The following is an 18,314-nucleotide window of genomic DNA, read 5'->3' on the forward strand; positions in this document are numbered from 1 at the left end:
TCATGTTTCGTCTTTATCCGGGGCACTTCAAGCACCAGAACTCGTGCATTCTTCTCACGTAATGCAGTGCACGTTTTGCCGAACCTCATTGTTCCTTCTAATTTTTCTGATCGATCATGTTTGCCGGGCTTAATCAATGATGTGTATTTGGCTGTTCATTTCCTGCTTCTTCGCGTTCCCCTTGATTTAATGTTTTCAGTATCGAAGAAACGGTTGTAAAAGGATTTAGTTTGTATGTCTTCCGTCCGCTTATGTACAGCTCCGTGTATTTTGCCTTACCGGGACATGACATACTCAGAACAGTACGCAAAATGACCCTCTCTCCGTGTAGCAATACATTTTAGGGCGCCAGCATTTATACTGGCCATTGCCCGCATTTGGGCACTGTGTGTTCGTTTGTTTGTTTCTACGCCTAAAATGTGTATCGTTACAGGTTGCTCACCTGCCCACACTGTTATTGGGAAACCTGCCTACCGAGTGAAGCGGCAGCCCATTCAATCGTCAGAGGTTGCTCCGGAAGACCAACCTGGGTCGTAGCCATGGTGGTCCCAAACCAACCCAAGTAACCCAGGTTCAGCCAATAGCAACACCTTCCATAGCACCTGCGTTGTGCCACTGCGCCCTGGGTGGCTTATTGCCAAGGTGTAGCCGATTTTAAACAGGAGAGAACCTCGGGCAATAATTAGGCTGCACCAAAACTAAGCGCACCGAGCTAACTGGAATGAGCAGCAGCGGTTAGGAGTTCACTGTGATTCGAATGATGCTCGCACAGCAGTTAATGGGAAGAAGTTGGGGGACAACTAGGTGGTAGCATGGTACCACTTGTAGGTCGTAGCTCCAACCTACAATTGAAGTCATTCTAGTGCACATATCCGTATTTGGCCGATTTACAGAAATCGAGTGAATTTTTTTCTATAAGCTACATATCGAGACATCCCCCGTCAAAACATGGTTATAAAAAAAAGGGGTCGTTATTGTGTCTGCGGGAAATTTCCGCGTTTGTGATGTCCCAGAAACGACTGAGCGTCGTTTCATCTATTCCAAAGATACAATACTTTCTTGGGATGCCTTGCAACGGATATTGAAAAAAAAGTCAATTTGACACAACGTTCTCTTCCATATCTCATTGCACTGCCATGTGTTGAAGAACCCTTAGTCTTGTTCTTTTGATTGGACTACAGAACCCCTGGAAAACACAAATAATGCAGAGATTTTGTGAATCCATTGTTTCGCGAAAGACCATTTTAGCAGAATTAATTTTTCACCTGAAAGAATTGTGTGCCCGTAACGAGTCTGAAGCGGAGTGGCAACCAATCCTAATGCTCAGCTCCTCATTGCCCTCTTTCTAGTGAATCGTTGCTTAGGTGTGTCCTATTTTGTTGTAATAGTGATGTGGCCTGCGTTGCGTCTTTTGTCGTGCTCGGTTCTTTAGGTGTAGCATATTATGCACTGTGTTGATTTCCGATTGTTTTCTTCATGGTTTATATCTAGCTCATGTATAGAGAAAGTTGCGTCACTATAATAAATACTACGTTTAAACACAGAGCAATAGCCTAGCTGTCTCGCGCAGCGGTCTTTGAAGCTCATCTTAGCGCGGCACCGCGGGTTCGACTCCCAGACGATTTTGCTAGGCTCTGATCTTCCGTATTAGTGCTTGAGCACTAAAACGTATAGTATGGCTAAACACTCGTCACACCGCTGCGCTCAAGACAGACATAATCTGCGAACACAAAGCCTTGCAGGCATTTCGCGAGAGTTGAAATGAATTCGCGTCCTCACACTAATGTCTTTCGTTTTCTCTGCCTCAAGCTTATTTGCTATTGTTCCTCATGTTAACATCATGAAAAAAATTTACTGATGCGAATACTTTACTCCTCGTTCAGTTATTACGGTGAAAATCTGGCTCTTGGCGGTCAAGGGTCGAGAAAAGATGTTCAACTCTCAAGATGAGAATTTCTTCATTTCGGTAGAATGCGCAAAATTGGTTCTATATTATCTCCACAAAGTGAAATTCGATCTTGCTGATAGGCGATTACCTTCAAGCCTGAAAAATTGTTTACCAAACTGCGAAGATGGTGATCATATGTCAAACATTATAAGGTAATTCGGGATTACAAAAATGAAAATTATTCTGCAATTAACACCAAATTAGTAAAATTTGCTCACATTTTTTCCCCCAGATTTTGGGAACGTTCACTGCACGATAACTGGTCTCTTTTCAAAGACAAACTGGAAGCCCTCACTTATAAGTACATCCCACTTCGTAGAATAACGTGCACTAAACGTTCACCATGGTTCATTGTTTCCTTGAGGCGACTGCTAAACAAAAAAAAACGCATGTTTCGGCGCTGCACAGCATCCAACTGTACAGAGCGATGGAATGCTGGAATGGAACGCAACTTTTTTCAAAATACCTTGCCTAGTCTACTGATTACTAACCCACGCAAGTTCTGGAATATCCTTAACGTGAAACCAAAAAAAGATATGATACTGAAAGGTAACCAAGGTGCCCTGATCCCACTAAACGAATGTTGCACATTATTAAATCGTACTTTTTCTCTGTCTTTCGTAACAACCACGCCAGTTACTCTTCCCGACCTGCCTACCTTTGGCTCCCAGTTGATGGATGCCATCACTATTGACTGGGAGGGAATTCATAAACTTATTCATAGTGCTAAAATCTCATCCTCTGCAGGTGCTGATGGTATCAGCAACAAGATGTTGAAAAGCACTATTACTTAGTCTTCACTCATGTTGTCCGAAATTTTTACTCAGTCATTGCAGGCCGGCATACTCCCTGACGACTGGAAGGTGGCCAAGGTGGTTCCAGTACACAAGTCTGGTGATGTTCACAGCCCTTTTAACTACAGACCAATATCATTAACTTCTATTCCATGCAAGTTACTTGAACATGTAATCTATTCTACCCTCATGATTCACCTTGAGTCCAATTCTTTTTTCACACCCCATCAACATGGTTTTCGAAGAAATCATTGATGTGAAACACAGTTAATCGCATTTACTAACGGCCTTTTTGCAGGTTTGGACCGTTCTTCGATTGTTGATTGCATATTCATTGACTTTGCTAAAGCCTTCGATACCGTGTCTCACCCTCTTCTACTTCTCTAACTCAGCAAACTAAACATAGATTGTGATGTATTAAAATGGATTGAATGTTTTTTGGCCGCTCGAACTCAGTATGTAACAATTAATGACCATGATTCTAATCTTTCTGCAGTAACATCGGGCGTTCCTCAAGGATCTGTTCTAGGACCTCTCCTTCTCCTAAGCTATAATAATGATCTTCCTGATCTCATAACCTCATCTATCAGGTTGTTCGCTGACGACTGTGTAATATACAGAGAAATTTCCAGCCCATCCGATACCTTGGTTCTTCAGTCTGACATTAATAACATTTCTGCTTGGTGCGACACATGGCTAATGAAGCTTAATGTATCTAAATGTAAAGCAATGAAAGTAACACGAATACCTTACAAAGCTAACCCGCATCAATATATTCTAAATGACTCCCCCTTAGCTTTTGTTTCTGCATATACGTATCTTGGCGTATACATTACCAATGACCTCTCATGGCAAACGCATATCGAACACATAACTAACAATGCTAATCGCATGCTTTGTTTCCTTCGCCGTAACTTTTCACTTGCTCCGGTTAGTATAAAACTACTAGTGTACAAAACGGTCGTCCGATCTAAAATAGAATATGCGTCTTCTGTATGGGACCCTAACATTAAGTCACTGATGAACACTTTAGAATCAATTCAGAATCGTTCAGCCCGTTTTATTTTGTCTAACTACTCGCGTTTCTCTAGCGTCACACTCATGAAGAGAACTTTAGACCTTCCAGATCTTTCACTCCGGCGTCATCTGTCTAGACTTTTCACTTCATCAATCACTAAAACAAAGTCTTTTCGCTGTTACAAGTTATGTATCATCTCGCATTGATCACCGACTCAAAGTGACTGTTCCAAGTTGCAGAACTAACCAGTATTTTTATTCTTTCCTGCCCAAGACCAGCTCAGACTGGAACCACCAGCCCGCCAGCATCGTCTCCATCTCTGAACCAGAAGTTTTTAGATCTGCTGTTCTTCATCACCTAAGTTAACTACTCTCCTTATTGTATTTTATTTGTATAAGTATACTTACCACTCCTATCTGTAACGCCTCAACGGCCCTGATAGTAACAAAATAAATAACTAAATATGTATATGCCAGTGCTTTCACAAACTTAGATGAAGTGCGAACAAGGTATCGTAATATAAAACGTTTTTCTCGTAACAGTCAACCGCGAAGAAAACCAGGGACCGTAATCTATAAGCTCTTCACATTCCGATGTGTTTTTCCGGTCCATTCTGTCCTCTCTCAGTGGTCACTCAGATAAACCCATGGCTTTGAAGCGTCTGTGGCAAGCGACCCGGCCATTGAGTTGTTGGAGACTGGGCCTCACCATTGGCTGCATATTGCAGCCAATGACAGGAGTGGCCATGTCGGGTCGTCAGCTGTTCACAGAGCTCTGCAGTGCATCTCAGTTTTGGCTACATAGTGCATCCAATATAATCATCATCATCATTTATTATCCCTAAAGGCCCCTAAGTGGGGATTTACATAAGGAGGTAGAGATGGATAACAAATATATTAATGGTCAGCAATTGAAAACCGAGAACAGGCACCTAAATATATTAAAGCAATAACAGTACAAGGATACCATAGACTGTAACAATCGTGTAACATCGTAACATCAGCCAATGGTAATGGCCGGTTCACTTGCCATAGACGCTTGAGGGCTGCGGTTGTATATGAGTGACCACTGACAGAGGACTGAATGAACGTGAAAGGGCCCACTAAAAATAGACACCTCACACGGTCACAGAATCCTTTTTCAAGATAAATGAGTAGGTTTGATAGCTGCCAACACTCGGGACCTTGAAAATCCTTGGCATTGGGAGCGGTTGAGGCTCTGGAATTTGAGGTCATTTTTGTTTTGCCAAGAAAAGAAAATCATCATTCTGTTAGCATGAATCACCGTAAAAAGTAATGAAAAGTTTATTTCATTAATTACTTTCTTTCAGTTTTCCACCCGGCGCTCTACTCGTTTACGCCTATTTATCGGCGTCTCTACAAATCTTTTTGTCGAAGATGGGAACGCCATCGCCGCATATATCGGCGTATTGCTCCAGGCACTTGTCAGGAATGGAATCCAGCGCTTCTTCTGAGACCCAAAGTGTGCATTCTGCAAAGGAACAGGTCGTTTAGGGTAATGAGCTGGAAAGGAATGACCATGAATAATGTTTTTGCCAGAAGGCTGAAGTGCCTTTCATTAAAGCGAGCATCTTAGAATTTCAGTATGAAGTCATTTCTTAGAAAAAATATTCGCTGCAGACGTTACATATCTTAAAACAATGATCGTGGCTCTTTTAAATAGCTTGGCGCTCATTGCAATCTTACGTTTGAATATCAACCTCAAATACAAGACCGAATCAAACGAGCAATTCGAAACTTTATTTACCGAGTCGAACATTTTCAGTCTCACTGTGTTCAGCCTCCTGATATTCGGGAGTGCCTCTTCACACACTCTCTGCTCCAGATGCGTTTCTCTGACTAGAAACGAGCTGAACGCTTTAGGAGCGGCTGCTTACCAGCTCACCGGGTTCTCCAGGAGAGCCATATATGGGCTCTATTGAACATTAACCCCGATAATGACAGGTGCATTGTGGAACAGAAATAAAATGTATTCATAAGGTACCGTTTGCATGTGTTTTCCTGGGCACTGAATAAAATATTTAACAATGAGGTTTTTCAATCGAAAATCAATTCGAGTGAAATGAATGGAAGTCTTCAATATGCATCAAAAGTGTTCATTTCTCACGGTCTCCAAAATGAGGCATTTCAAGAATAGCGCAATCCTTGTAGTCGCTGTAACGGAAGTAGGCAACTTCCACCGGAGCATCCTCTGAAATAAAAAACAAAGCAGTTTCACATTTTTATTTATATTGCTACAGAAGCATAGCGCTCCTCTTTGAAGGGATGCAAACCCATAGTTCGTGGGTGCCCATTTTAATGCAACCGCGTTCAGCTGCTCGTGAGGCGAAAAAGCCGGAGTTGTCGCCACGGCGCAGCGCTACCGCGGCTCTGTCGCGTCGTTCGTGCCTGAAAATCCCAGGAGGCGGACCAGCGGCGAAGGCCTTCCTCCGTGCCCGCGTAGGGCCGCCGATAGCGAATGCCGATAGGCGGCGGCCTCCGATAACGCTACTGCGTTCTAGTCTTAAAGGCGAAGCTTAAGCGCCTTTAATTTTTTTTTGCCCTCCAAGAGGCGTACACGCCTAATAATCATGAACATTAGTCAAAACACTAGACCGTACCATTAAGAGTAAATTACAAACTATTTTTTACCGGCAATATTTGTCTAGTTGGTCGCCAGCATTGACGTGGAGCTTGGTGCTACGATCTAACGGCCAACTGGGACTACCGGATTACTGATTACGTCTAAATCTCAGGCAAGCACTAGCTGTTCTAGACAAAAACAATTGGGATCTCTGACCCGGAATAATTGGGTCAGGTGCTCCTTGGAATCAGTCGATTTTGTTGAAATGTGGAGCGCCTCGTCGGGGAGCATTCAAAATCAATATAAATTATCGTCCACTCAACGCATCAGTTTCAAAACTTGCTAGAAAGCATCGGCTTACGTCTATGGTACAAATCATATCGTTTCGTTGTGTTTTAAATATGTCAATTTGAAGCGTTATTTTGGTTCAGTCCCTCAGAGGCTGCGTCACTTTGGGACGTTAACTCCTGCATAACCTGCATACGTTAACTCGCCATAACCACTGAGCCACCGCGGCTGCCGAAATGTTTCGTTATAAAACAGAGTTTATGGGGTATAAACTCTGTTTTATAACGAAACATTTCGGCAGCCGCGGCGGCTCAGTGGTTATGGCGCTCGGCTGCTGACCCGAAACGCACGGGTTCGACCCCGGCAGCGGGGGTTGAATTTCGATGGACGCGAAATTCTTGAGGCCCGTGTAATGTGCGATGTCAGTGCACGTTAAGGAACCCCAAGTGGTCGAAAATTCCGGAGCCCTTCTCTACGGCGTCCCTCATAGCCTTAGCCGCTTTGGGATGTTCAATGCCCATAAACCAAACTCAACCCGAGAAATTTGGGAAGATGAAGACAAACGAAAAAGCAGACAATAGAAGCACTGATTTTAACTAACATTTATTACAAATTTCTTGACATTTATGCAATTTCTACCAAGGAAAACTAGAAGGAACACAACGTACGAGTATCACTCCTGATAATGAGTTGCTCTATTCAAGAGGCACCTTCAAAAAGTGGCAAGTCACTGCTGTAAAGTGAAAAATCACAGTTCTGTGACGCATGCGGAATTAATCTTTCCAATGTGATAAGCCTTACATTATTCCGTTACCGTTCGACTAAAATTTGTTAAAATGACTGACGCTTGATGAAACAAAAAGGTCAAACGTTTGATTTCGTTGCGGCAATGTATAGGCAGATTCGAACCCATGCTGCTGTGAAATGATTTGCTGTGTTCTGTGAGAAGATGTGAGCAGAGAACGAACTATCTGTCTAAAGTAGTAGCTAACGCAAGAAAATGGGATCCGGCACCGGGCTGCTTTCGCACAACGTATGACCCGGGCACTGTGCCGTACAGAGAAAATATTTCTCTCTCTCATTTTTGCATCGGGCTGCGCCTTCGCTGCACTGCCGGGCGAACATTGGTCAGTTTCCGTCGTAATGAAATCAACATAAACATTATATCTCATGCCCAACTTTCGCATTCGCAGGAAGGTTGCCTTAATTCTGTACCTACAGGCCTCAGCCCGCTTAACACGAACGCTCGAAGCGTGGATAGACTGACGCCAACACCGTGAAGCTTTGGTCACAGGAGTTGAAGAAATGCTTCCGTGTGTTTCCGGCAGCTGGCGATAGCTGGAGGACATTTAGATTTTACTTTCGTCTGCGTTTCGAGTGACGTGGGCGCTCCTGACTCTCCGTTTAGCTCTTTCACTCGTGCATGCAGTCTCATGCACACACGCCCAAAAATACTCTGTAGTTTGTTTACCTCGCCAGCACAATAAGGTGTGCAACAGCGCGTTCTATTTTCGAGAGTGGCCTCAAGACTGCCGCTTGAAAGAAGATAAGGAAAAGCAGATCAGACGCAAGATCTTTTTATCTTGTGTAAGGTGACTTGCTCGGGAATCTATACTCTTCTAGGGCAAACTGCTGTTCTGTGTCTAGTGAAAAATATGATGTGCTTCGCCATTCCGCATGATGAATCATCGTCATCAGCCTCACTACGCCCCCTGCAGGGCAAATGCCTTACCCATGTATCTCTAATTACCCGTATCCTTTGTCAGCTGTGGCCACCGTATCTCCGCAAACTTCTTAATCTCATCCGCTTACCTAAATTTCGGCCACTCCAGCTACACTTGCCTTCTCATGGAATCCACTAAGTTCCAATCCATCCACCAGCGGATGCATTGCCTTCGCATTACATGCTCTGCCCAAGCCCATTTCTTCTTCTTGATTTCTACTAGGATATCATTAAGCCGAGTTTGTCCTTAACTGAAGATGAACTCCTTTCGTTACCCTCCATGTTTCTGCCCCATAGGTGAGTACCGGCGTGAATTTTTAGAGACTCTTCCGGAATAAGAAATTTTTATTGAATATGCATAGTAAAAAACGTTTTGCTTACTGGAACCCACGGTGTAACGTGTAGCATCAGGCGTGTCTCCTGGCGTGTGGTAGAGTGGAACATGATTTCTGGAAGATGAAAGTGGACACAGGGATTGTTAATACCTCCATATGGTTCCGCTTGGGCGGATGGCAATGTGTAATTACTGCCTTCTTACAAAACGACATCGCTCTCGACTGCCTTAAGCTTGCCGCCCCGGTTAGCACCGTTGGTAGATCGACAGCTCCGCTGAAGCGGTGGTGCCGGGTTCGAACCCCGAACAAGGACGAATTTTTTTTAACTATGATGTTTCTGAAAAACCTGCACAGCTTTCCTTCGTGGCCTTATGGTTTCGCTTGGGTGGATACCAATGAGTGATTACTCCCTTATCACGGGTCTAGTCAATCTTGGGGAGTTCTAAAATATTTGACCAATCTAACCTAAATGTGCGAACAACACGGCATTTGAGCAAATATAGAATACATTTCCTTTCTTCCGCTTGCAAATTTATTTCAATATTTAATGAACGAATGCTACACTAGAGCTCTCAATCCAGCATTATTTGTGGTTTTCTCTCGTTTTGCTAAGTCTAGGCCGTTTCAAAGTCATGAACCTCACGAGCAGGAGCACTTTCCAAATTACTCAATACTTGTGCTAGTCGGCCTCATCATCTTGTATTAAACCCCGTCCAACCAGGCCAGCCGCACACATCTAGTTTTCACGAACTTCAAAGTATACTATTTTATCTTGAGCGATTACAGGTATGCAGGTACCCTGTCAATAATCCACCGGAAAAACGAGGCCTCTACCGAAGAAGGGGGACTTCGTGGTTGAGTTAACAAAGGTCTCATTTCTCGGGTGGGTGCGAGATGGCGCCACGGGCAGCGCTATTGCGAAGCCTTTTGGTTTGGCTCGCTGTCGCCGCAGACGATGGGCATTTCAGAATAATTCTGCCCGAATCAGGAAAGTACGCCGCGTAAATGTAGTATGAAACAAAAGTGACCACCAAATGCAACCTTTGTGCGAAATTTTAGCCTGGTCAATCGTGCGGTTAGGCGGAGAGAATTTATTTTCTATTTCATGTGATTGACGCAATGGTCAGTAGTACTACAGCATTCTAAACGCCCAAATATCAAGGTCATGTCATTTGAAGGTAAGTATGCTTTCTTTGAAACGCGAATTGTAATGAATTTTTGAGAACATAAATGATAAATGAGACAAAAAGGATTCTTAGCGACAATTGCATCGAGTGTAATTATCCGTCTTCGCAGTGGGACGAATGGATGTTATGATGGGATGTTATGATGGCTGCTCCATACCATCGTTTTACTCTAGAAAAATGTTTGCTTGTATAGCTCTATCTGGCTATTTCTATCTTTTCCACGCCCAAATTGCATTCATTAGTGAGAAAATTGTATTTAAAAAGTTTGCTCCATTCTACATAACTTCTGTCGTTAATCCTGGCAACTACCACATGATGACTGCTTTAAACTGAACGAAGGTGTAAGCTAGACGTATGGATTCGCGCAGGCAAAAGTGTCTTCATGCACTGCAGTTTGCTTGCAATAAAGTGCGGCGGGGCAGATACCTGTACAGTCGTGCCTCGCTAATGCGACCTCATTCATTTGGACGACACGAATTATGGACAGTTTTTTGGGGACAAAACCTTTTCAATGCATTTACACATTATTGATAGAGAAACTTGGTCCCCAGACAATAAAGAAGGAGAAAATGCTCAGAGTCCACTGAACCTCATTAATTCAATTTGTGTTTAATCTCTGTAAGCAGGACTGAATTCTCTCATTTGCTTCATATGCTGACAAACGGGCGGAGATGAAACTACATAGAATATTTTTACAGGCTGAATGACATCAACGGTTCAACATGTTTGAATGTTTCTGGAATAGGCCTCCACGGTGTTTTTTTCTAGAGCGAAATCTCTATTCTTCCCATACAAAGCATAAGGCCATATGGCTGTGAAATTTCACCTTCAAGCCAGGAGGAGCGAAGGCTTGGCTCAGTCATCATGTCGCGTGACTCTTGACGCCTCACCTCCGCTGAGTGCGTAGGGCGGACGACGCTCTAGGCCTCGTAGCTATCGAATCACTTGACCCGCTGCTCCTCGCCACCGCTGCGTGTGCTTAGCCAACAGGACTCCCGCAACTTCCGAAAATAGCTTGACGCACCGTTCGCTATATAAAAGCAGTTGGCGTACGCTTACCTTCAAACAAAGCTATGGATGAGCAGCGTGCAGGAACTAGTGCGTCGACGATGTATCGTCTCCGTCCAATCCAATGTACTTATAATTGATAAAGTTTTATTAAAGCTAAACCACATTTTACCAGGGTTAACAGAGCTTTCGCTCGTCTAATAAATACAGCCGGATTAAACCGCACCTAGTTTTTTTTCTCTCCAGTTAGATGAGGCTCAATTGGGCTGGAAAACTTTTGCATTTTGAATCGTCTGAAGGTCGTCAGCGTGTCCTATCTGTCAACTGCCTCATAATACTTCTCGTAGCAATTTTTTAGTTTTCATGGAAGTTTTGTTTTGCGTGGAAAACAATCCTGTACGAGTGAATTCATTATTTCGGGTCTTTTTACGAAGTGAGTGGGACAAATGTATGTCCTCTTTCCTACAAATGAAGTAGTTGAAATGTTTTGAGAATGATGTCATTCAATTTCCAGAGTCATTATCAGTGTAGTTCCGCTATTTTTATGCATTGTATTCTTAAACAGCTTGTGCCTTGTAGATAACAAGGTGAACAAAAGAGGGAAAGCCTCGGGGTGCTTCCCAACGTCTCGACAAGACGACTGGTCGTGGTCTGGCCAAAGCGTTCATCATTGGAGGGGTTGCCCGTACGAAGACAAGTCCTCTTGTCGAAACACTGGCAAGCACCCTCAGGTTTTCCCTCATTTGTTCACTTCGTAATTATCAAGAACCATCTGAGCAACGTCTATCTACCTTGTACCTTGAATGGTTCTGATGGACACTGATTACAAGACAATCTGAACCGCCAAAGCTAGATCTTTTATTTTCTCTGTTCTGAGCACAGGATAATCGAGAAATTCGGCGAAAAAGTGCAATTGACTGACTGATGTCTATTTTCCTTCTTGGTGCAATGTTTTAAACTGCCCACTCGTAGGATCGACGCCTCTTATCATAAGATGCACTTCATAAATGGCTGCGAAGAAAACTCCCGCCGCAGGTCGCGCTACGCAGAGAACCTATTCACAGCTGTCAGCCGACTGAGTTGTGGAATAGTGGGAAGCCAGCCAACGTAGGTAAGGTTATTTAGAAATGAGACGGCGCAGAGCGTATCTTACATATATCACTAGGTGCCTGGAGCTCCGCAACAATATTTCAAACGTAATGGTGCCCAGTAAAATGGGCTTGGTGCAATTAAATTTTTCTAATATCAATTTAGTGACCACCACTAACCGCAAGAGCATATTTTAACGTGGACATCTTTTTTTTCAAAAAGTTTTAATTTATCGATTCATAATCTCGGATGACTCGCTTATGCACAATTTTTCTCGAGATAAAAAAAGCCTCGATACAAGCAGGAAAGATTGTTTCGGCGCATTTTTAGCAAATGAAAGCCGCTTTTTCAGTTAAAATGGCGCCATGGTCATTATAACGTGGTATTCTATAAATACTGGAGAGTTCAGCTTCTCCTCAATGCGGCTTTAAAATTTCGATGTTATGTTATTTGTCGCGTACCTGCCCCCAATTTCCCTGTGTTTTGTTGTTTTCTTTACAGCGGCACTCTTTGTATCCTTCATATTTTTGTAGCGCTCAGCTGCTCGACCGACACCACCATTAGTTTTAATTTAGGGTTCCCGAGCTTTGTGTTTTCTGTAACAAGTTATCCTCCTGCAGAATCACACCGCGATATTTTAAAATTAACACACACTGAATCAGTCACTAATCTCTCCTCCCTGAAATGAGAAGCGGCACAAATCTGCATTCTTTTTTTAATGCCAACGCATGACGTAAGCGTTGAGGAGGTACGGCGTGTGCTGTATGCGTTCTAAAAGCGTTCAATTTGAACCATTTCTACACTACACCAGTGGTGGCACTTTTCGTAGGAAAGCTTCACAGATTTTCTCGTCCTAGAGAGTAGATCTAAGCTTTCGACTACAGGAAAGGCGTGCTGTAACCTAGGACGGCTCAAAGACATTGATAGCCGCGCTCAGTCTTGGGAATGGTCAGTGATTATCCACTTTTCTTTCCTTTAACTTTTCTTCGCCAGCGGCAGCTGGCACGGCTATTTTTGTGGCTTTTTTATGTATGGCGACGCGCGCGACCACAGCTCGCCAAGTACCGAAGAGGGGACGGTGCCAGTATGTGGTACAGAGAACTTTAGCAGAATCACCGCGGCTGGACGCCGCCCTTACTAAGCCGTTACCACCTCTGCCGGCCACTTCGTCGAATAAATTATAGTGGGTTATTGGCCGTCCTAATACATGGCGCCACGGGATCTGCGTTTTAGGGTCCGCGTGAATTGCATCCTCCATGTAACCGAATGTTGCGCCTGCCTTGTCAAGTTCTACTGGCACTGTGCCTGCGTCTCTTGGGCTGCAGGGCAAAGCCTAATTAGGCATCTTTGCGCCGCGCAATACCTTCGCCTATCGCAGGACCACGAAGACGCTGTTTTTGACGCATGTGCTCCTACGGCACCACGTAGCACCAGGCGGTGTGAAAGCTTCGCCAAAGTTCTTTAGGTGCGCATCCGCGTTTTCCGCCGTTCCGGCGCTAAGGTCACGCGCAGCGCGCCAACAACGGCAGCTAAGAGCACTTCGTGCTGAGCGATAGAATTCCCAAACACCGCCTTTTCGCAGTATGCGTGTTCATGAATCCCATTTTAAAAGCACAGTGCATGTAACTCTTATACACATCTGTGCTTCAAATTTGCCGTTGAAAAAAAAAAAGAAATGCAGCACGTCAGGCCAACCATACAGTTTACGAAGCAAAAATGCAGCACACAAGTCTGATGGGCACGAAATATCGCCACCCGGAAAAGTGTTCTCACGGTACCGTTTCGACTCGTTCGTTGTAAGTAACTAGTGTGCTTGTTGTCAACGGTATCTGGTTAGCTTCAGGCACGATCGAGCGTAAACAAAAGGAGTAAGTTGAGTTTACAACTCCTCGGTATAATTTATGACTTCTAAACGTAGGTTGGGCATTCAATTTGCTGTGTTTCAAAGCTGGCCCAACTCTCGACGTGTTGCCCACACAAAGTGAGCTATCTTCAACGACTACCTTCAGTAGCATACGGTGAGGTTAAGGGCCGACGATTTGTAAAAAGGCGTAAATAATTTTTGACGCCAACATCGCTGAGTGTTTGATGCTCGCAGCAAAGCACCGATGAAGGAAGTATTAAGGCGTACGGATGCATACAGAGAAGGCAGCGCTTATTTAAACCAAAGTTAGTTTGTAGGAGGATATTTCATATTAACAAAATAAGAACATGACGGAGGCAATCTATTGCATAAAAATTGTAGACAGCATATAATTTTACAGCAAGCAGAACAGAATTCAACCTCAGTTCATCTGTAGGATCTCAACATATGGCCTCACATGTCGCGCTCCCTGCTCTGCCAGCTGAGTGCCACATCAGATGTTTCCTCAAGTAGAACAGAAAACAGGCTACACTTTGGCTCAGTTGGCAAAGCACTGCGCGCCACTCGAGGACTACTTGGGCTGAGATCCTACCGAAGGCTTCTGGTTGCTTTTTTTCATCTTTCTGTAAGTATTCTTGGTGAAAACACTTCAGCAAAGAATTGATTTCGTACTTATGGGAAAAAAAAAGCTAGAAAACATTCCCTATCGCTTGCCTTTGTTTCGATGTGCGATTGCGCTTTTCTTATGTATAATTGCAGCTGTCATCTGCGAATACTTCTCCATCCCCTTATGGCGACGTCAGTGACAACTCCTCTGACGTTAATTTTTGGGCACGAGGTAAGGTCCCTTTTCGGTGCTGAAAATTTAAGTGAGGTCGCCAGTGTAGCCTTTAAACGCCAATTAAGTCGATGAAATAATGCAAAACCAATAAAAAATACAGGTTATGGAGGCGAACTATAGTTGCAGATGTCATTGGACATCTCTTCCGCTAGATCGTATTTTTTACTCTTCCAAGCGAGAGTAATTAAGGTGCGTGTTGAAGTTCATTTTGTCGCTTCTTAACCTTCGGATAGCAAATAGCGTTTTTCTCCTTACCCTTCCGACCTTTCTTAGCACATATATTTCCCGTTCTGCTTGATTAATCCACTAACCCGCAAGAAATTAAAGTTGCATGAAGGAAAGTGGGCGCAACTTACAGCATTTAAAACGAAAGCTGCCATATGGAGCACTTCATAAAATATGTTGGCAGTCGACGCGCAAGCTGTCCACTTGTGGGCGCATGACCAGCGTCAGGCAAGTGAACATGCTCCCGTTTTGATCGTTATGGTAGCCCAGGTCTTCAAAAATTGTGTAGGTCTTGTACTTCATTGTAGCAGAGCAGACATTTGGGCTAGTTGGTGTGAATTCATGGTGGAACAACAGTGCAAACAAAGATAGCAAATAGCGCTGTTAGCGCTACTTGCTAGCGCTGTTCGCGCTGTTGTTCCACCATGACTTCATTGTAGACCTTAGTAAAATACAGCGACCACTAAGGCGGCAGATTGCGCCGAGCTGAGTTCGTTACAGAGCGGACCTTAACAACCTGACAATTTTTTGCGTTCCGTCGCCGTGTGCGTCACGTCTCTTTGTAGTTCGACTCACCGTGTTTTACCGTCGCTGCCTGCTAGCGACCACACATATGTCGCTGTTTTAGTCTTCGGGTCCAGGGCCGCTCGGCGCGCCGACAAGCACTCTAATATGGAGTCGTTGTCGATGTCCATCATCCCTATGGGGTGTGTGAAGGCCTCAAATATCTGCGCGGTATAGCGAGCACACGAATATTACGCTCAGCATGACCTGTTAAAATTGTCAGGCTATCTCGCGATGGTGTTAAAAATATGCAGTACGCCTTTTCTTTTTTTTTCTCCGCATACGCCTTTGTCTTCTAAACGATGCGTTTGAGCGATGTTTGGGATTGTCTGTTAATGTGGATTCTATCAGTTCCCTCAAAAGTACTCTGAACAAACAGTTATTTTTGCGCTGGTGCGCGGCCCAGCCGTCAGGCAGTATTACTAGCGCATCGTTCTTTATGGTGCATGCTGGTTCGGCACAGCTTCACAGATTTCAGGTGACTGGTTTAAGTCATTTCGTCGAAATAAATTTCTTCTCTTTCACCCGCATCCCGCGAACATTTTTTTCCCCTGAACATTTTTTCCCCTGATAGTACGCCAAAACAGACATTATATGTTTGACGAAGCATGGTTACACGATGAATATTTGCCTGAAATAATGATAAACCCGTTAATGAGAGAGTTTAGGACACAAAGTTATATTGCGAATTAAAAGAGTGTCAACATTGAAACCGAGAACAGTTTCCTAAATTAGTAGAATGGAATTGTGGCTGAACAAAATCGAATCTAAAACGGGTAGCTTTGATTAGCTATTCAGTTGGCTCTACCTGATTGTGCGTACTTCAGCCGACACCATTCAAAATTTTAATAAATCGCATAAACACATGGTTCATGACGATACGTATTTCAAGATGTTCAGCTGGCGACGAAAGCAAGCGCACCAGCGTAAATGGCAACACATTGCGGCACTCGTGCAAGCGGTTTATGGTGACATTTCAGCACAAAATCGCAAAGAAAAATCCCAGGCCCCGCAATTCTGCACCGCCGAATAAAGGGTCCCAAACCAGTCTCTGCTGAAGGCTTAGGCCACAAACGAAGACTGCTATTGAAAATTGCGTTCGTTACTCAAAAATACGATCTCAATAGGAGAATTGAAGTCTGCAGGTGTAAATTTTTACCATTATATAGCCTTCGTTATTGTTGAAAATCGATGAATGAGCTCTTCACGGTGAGCTTCCTCGGTGGCCAAAGTTATGAAGCTGCATAGCGCGAAAAACTCAATACGACGTCTCAAAAATGGCTTCCCGGTTATGCTGTTTTCTTCCTTGGCAGGATTTTGATCTCACGAAGAGCAGTAGACACGCAAAATTTTTATGCGCGTGTTTTTTTAAGCTGGAATAGTGCCTAAAGAGCAGCTTACTGGTATAGCTACTTGTCATTAGCCGAAGCCAGGTAACATTTTATATTTGAAATTTTTCGTCGCCATCTTTACGTTTTCATTCCAAAAGCACAAAACTGGCTTTCACATATATAGAGCTAACCTAAAGCAAGGCATGAAAAAAACTTCAGCGCCATCGCTAATATTTCATTTTTGGTCATTACTAGTAACCCAGGAGGGTAACGTGATTGCTCCCCGCGACGGAAACGAAGTAGCAGCGATTATACGACAATTGTTGCTGTCACGTGGCTTGAACTGGTGTTGTACGTTGAACGCATTACACAGGTTAGCTTCTCAAAACGATAAGAAAATAATACTGGAGAAGACATTGGTTCACAAATTCTTTACTAGGTCAAAGGTAATTCCATTGCGATATGCATGTTTTGTGATGATTTGCGCATCATTCGAGGAAAAATGCAGTCAACAATAATTTCGTCTACTCATTCCTTCCTATCAGCAAGGTGTCGAAGTTGTCGGTTTTTGCGTCCATTTTTTGTTTAAAGTCCAGTGCTGGGATTAACTAAAGAGGCTGAGGAATTGCAAAATCGATATTTTCCGTTTTGGGCGACAGAACGTGCTATGAAAGGGGCGGGCAAAAGTTCTCTTTTTAAATATTTATTTTAAGAACGAACAATTATTTTTATTTCTCGGTTGAACACACTGCGAACGTTTTCATGCACGCATGCATGAAAAGAGTCATTTCGGCCTTATATGTTTTCTTTTTAGTGCACTAAAGTGTAAGCGTGCGGGTGTCAGTGCTGATAATTCTGTTTCTCTATTACATGATCGAAGAAGCGTTATAGCAACAAAAATATTGTTTTCGTAAAGATCATCAGTAAAAATTGTCTTAATGACTTGAACAAATATTTAGAGCTTTGTACTCCACGAACTAGGCATAGTAGGTTTATTTAAACATGCGTGTGATTATAAGCCAATATGTCAATACACGAAAAGCGGCTACTTAGTGAAGGTTCAAATTATCACGATATTCATAGAGGAAGCAACCAGTATTTCTCACTTTGAACGTGTCAGGAACTTCCCGTTGCAACTTGTTCGGCCCTCTGGAAGCACCCGCAGCAAGCAGTAGAAGAGAAAGTTTTGTTACTGCAAATAATTTAAATGTACAGGAACGCATCTTGTACTCTTTCACAGCAGCGTGTAAGGCGTCTGCCGTCGTTTCCCGGCTGTATTATATACCTGTACTGATGCGAGGCCCACGCGCTGCGAGGATTTCTTACTGTTAAAAAAATAAAATCATACAACGGTCCTGTCTGGTGTGAATGATATGTTTCAAGATTTGAGGAGGTCATTGCACGCTGGTGTGTGTAGATTAGCTTCCTAAAGTAATTGTGCGAGAAAAAGACAACGAAGGTATGGCTGCCATTATTTTTCGACTGACGGCTGAATTTACCCCTGCAGTTGGAACGT

At 43.6% G+C, this 18,314-nt stretch overlaps 1 protein-coding gene across 1 annotated transcript; it reads right to left on the bottom strand.

Moving 5' to 3' along the window:
* Positions 1-5,120: 5,120 nt before the first annotated feature.
* Positions 5,121-17,967, bottom strand: LOC149360846 (uncharacterized). Its single transcript, XM_089567947.1, has 5 exons — positions 17,905-17,967; positions 15,480-15,631; positions 8,736-8,803; positions 5,888-5,971; positions 5,121-5,251 (listed from the first exon to the last, which is right to left on the bottom strand). The coding sequence occupies exons 2-5, from the start codon at positions 15,599-15,601 to the stop codon at positions 5,121-5,123; spliced, it is 405 nt and encodes a 134-aa protein (XP_089424073.1). The 5' UTR covers positions 15,602-15,631; positions 17,905-17,967.
* Positions 17,968-18,314: the final 347 nt, after the last annotated feature.

This window comes from Amblyomma mixtum, chromosome 2, assembly GCF_055824585.1.
Source record: "Amblyomma mixtum isolate Tamu chromosome 2, ASM5582458v1, whole genome shotgun sequence".
NCBI classification, from domain to species: domain Eukaryota; kingdom Metazoa; phylum Arthropoda; class Arachnida; order Ixodida; family Ixodidae; genus Amblyomma; species Amblyomma mixtum.

What these genes read in the sequence shown, in the direction of transcription:
- LOC149360846 (XM_089567947.1), bottom strand. Translation starts at nt 15,601, where the DNA reads ATGATGGACATCGACAACGACTCCATATTAGAGTGCTTGTCGGCGCGC. An exon ending in GGCAGCGACGGTAAAACACG is followed by an intron (nt 8,804 to 15,479) that starts GTGAGTCGAACT and finishes TTCATCTTCCAG; the next exon opens with AAATCATGTTCCACTCTACC. An exon ending in AATGCCTCATTTTGGAGACC is followed by an intron (nt 5,252 to 5,887) that starts GTGAGAAATGAA and finishes GTTCCTTTGCAG; the next exon opens with AATGCACACTTTGGGTCTCA.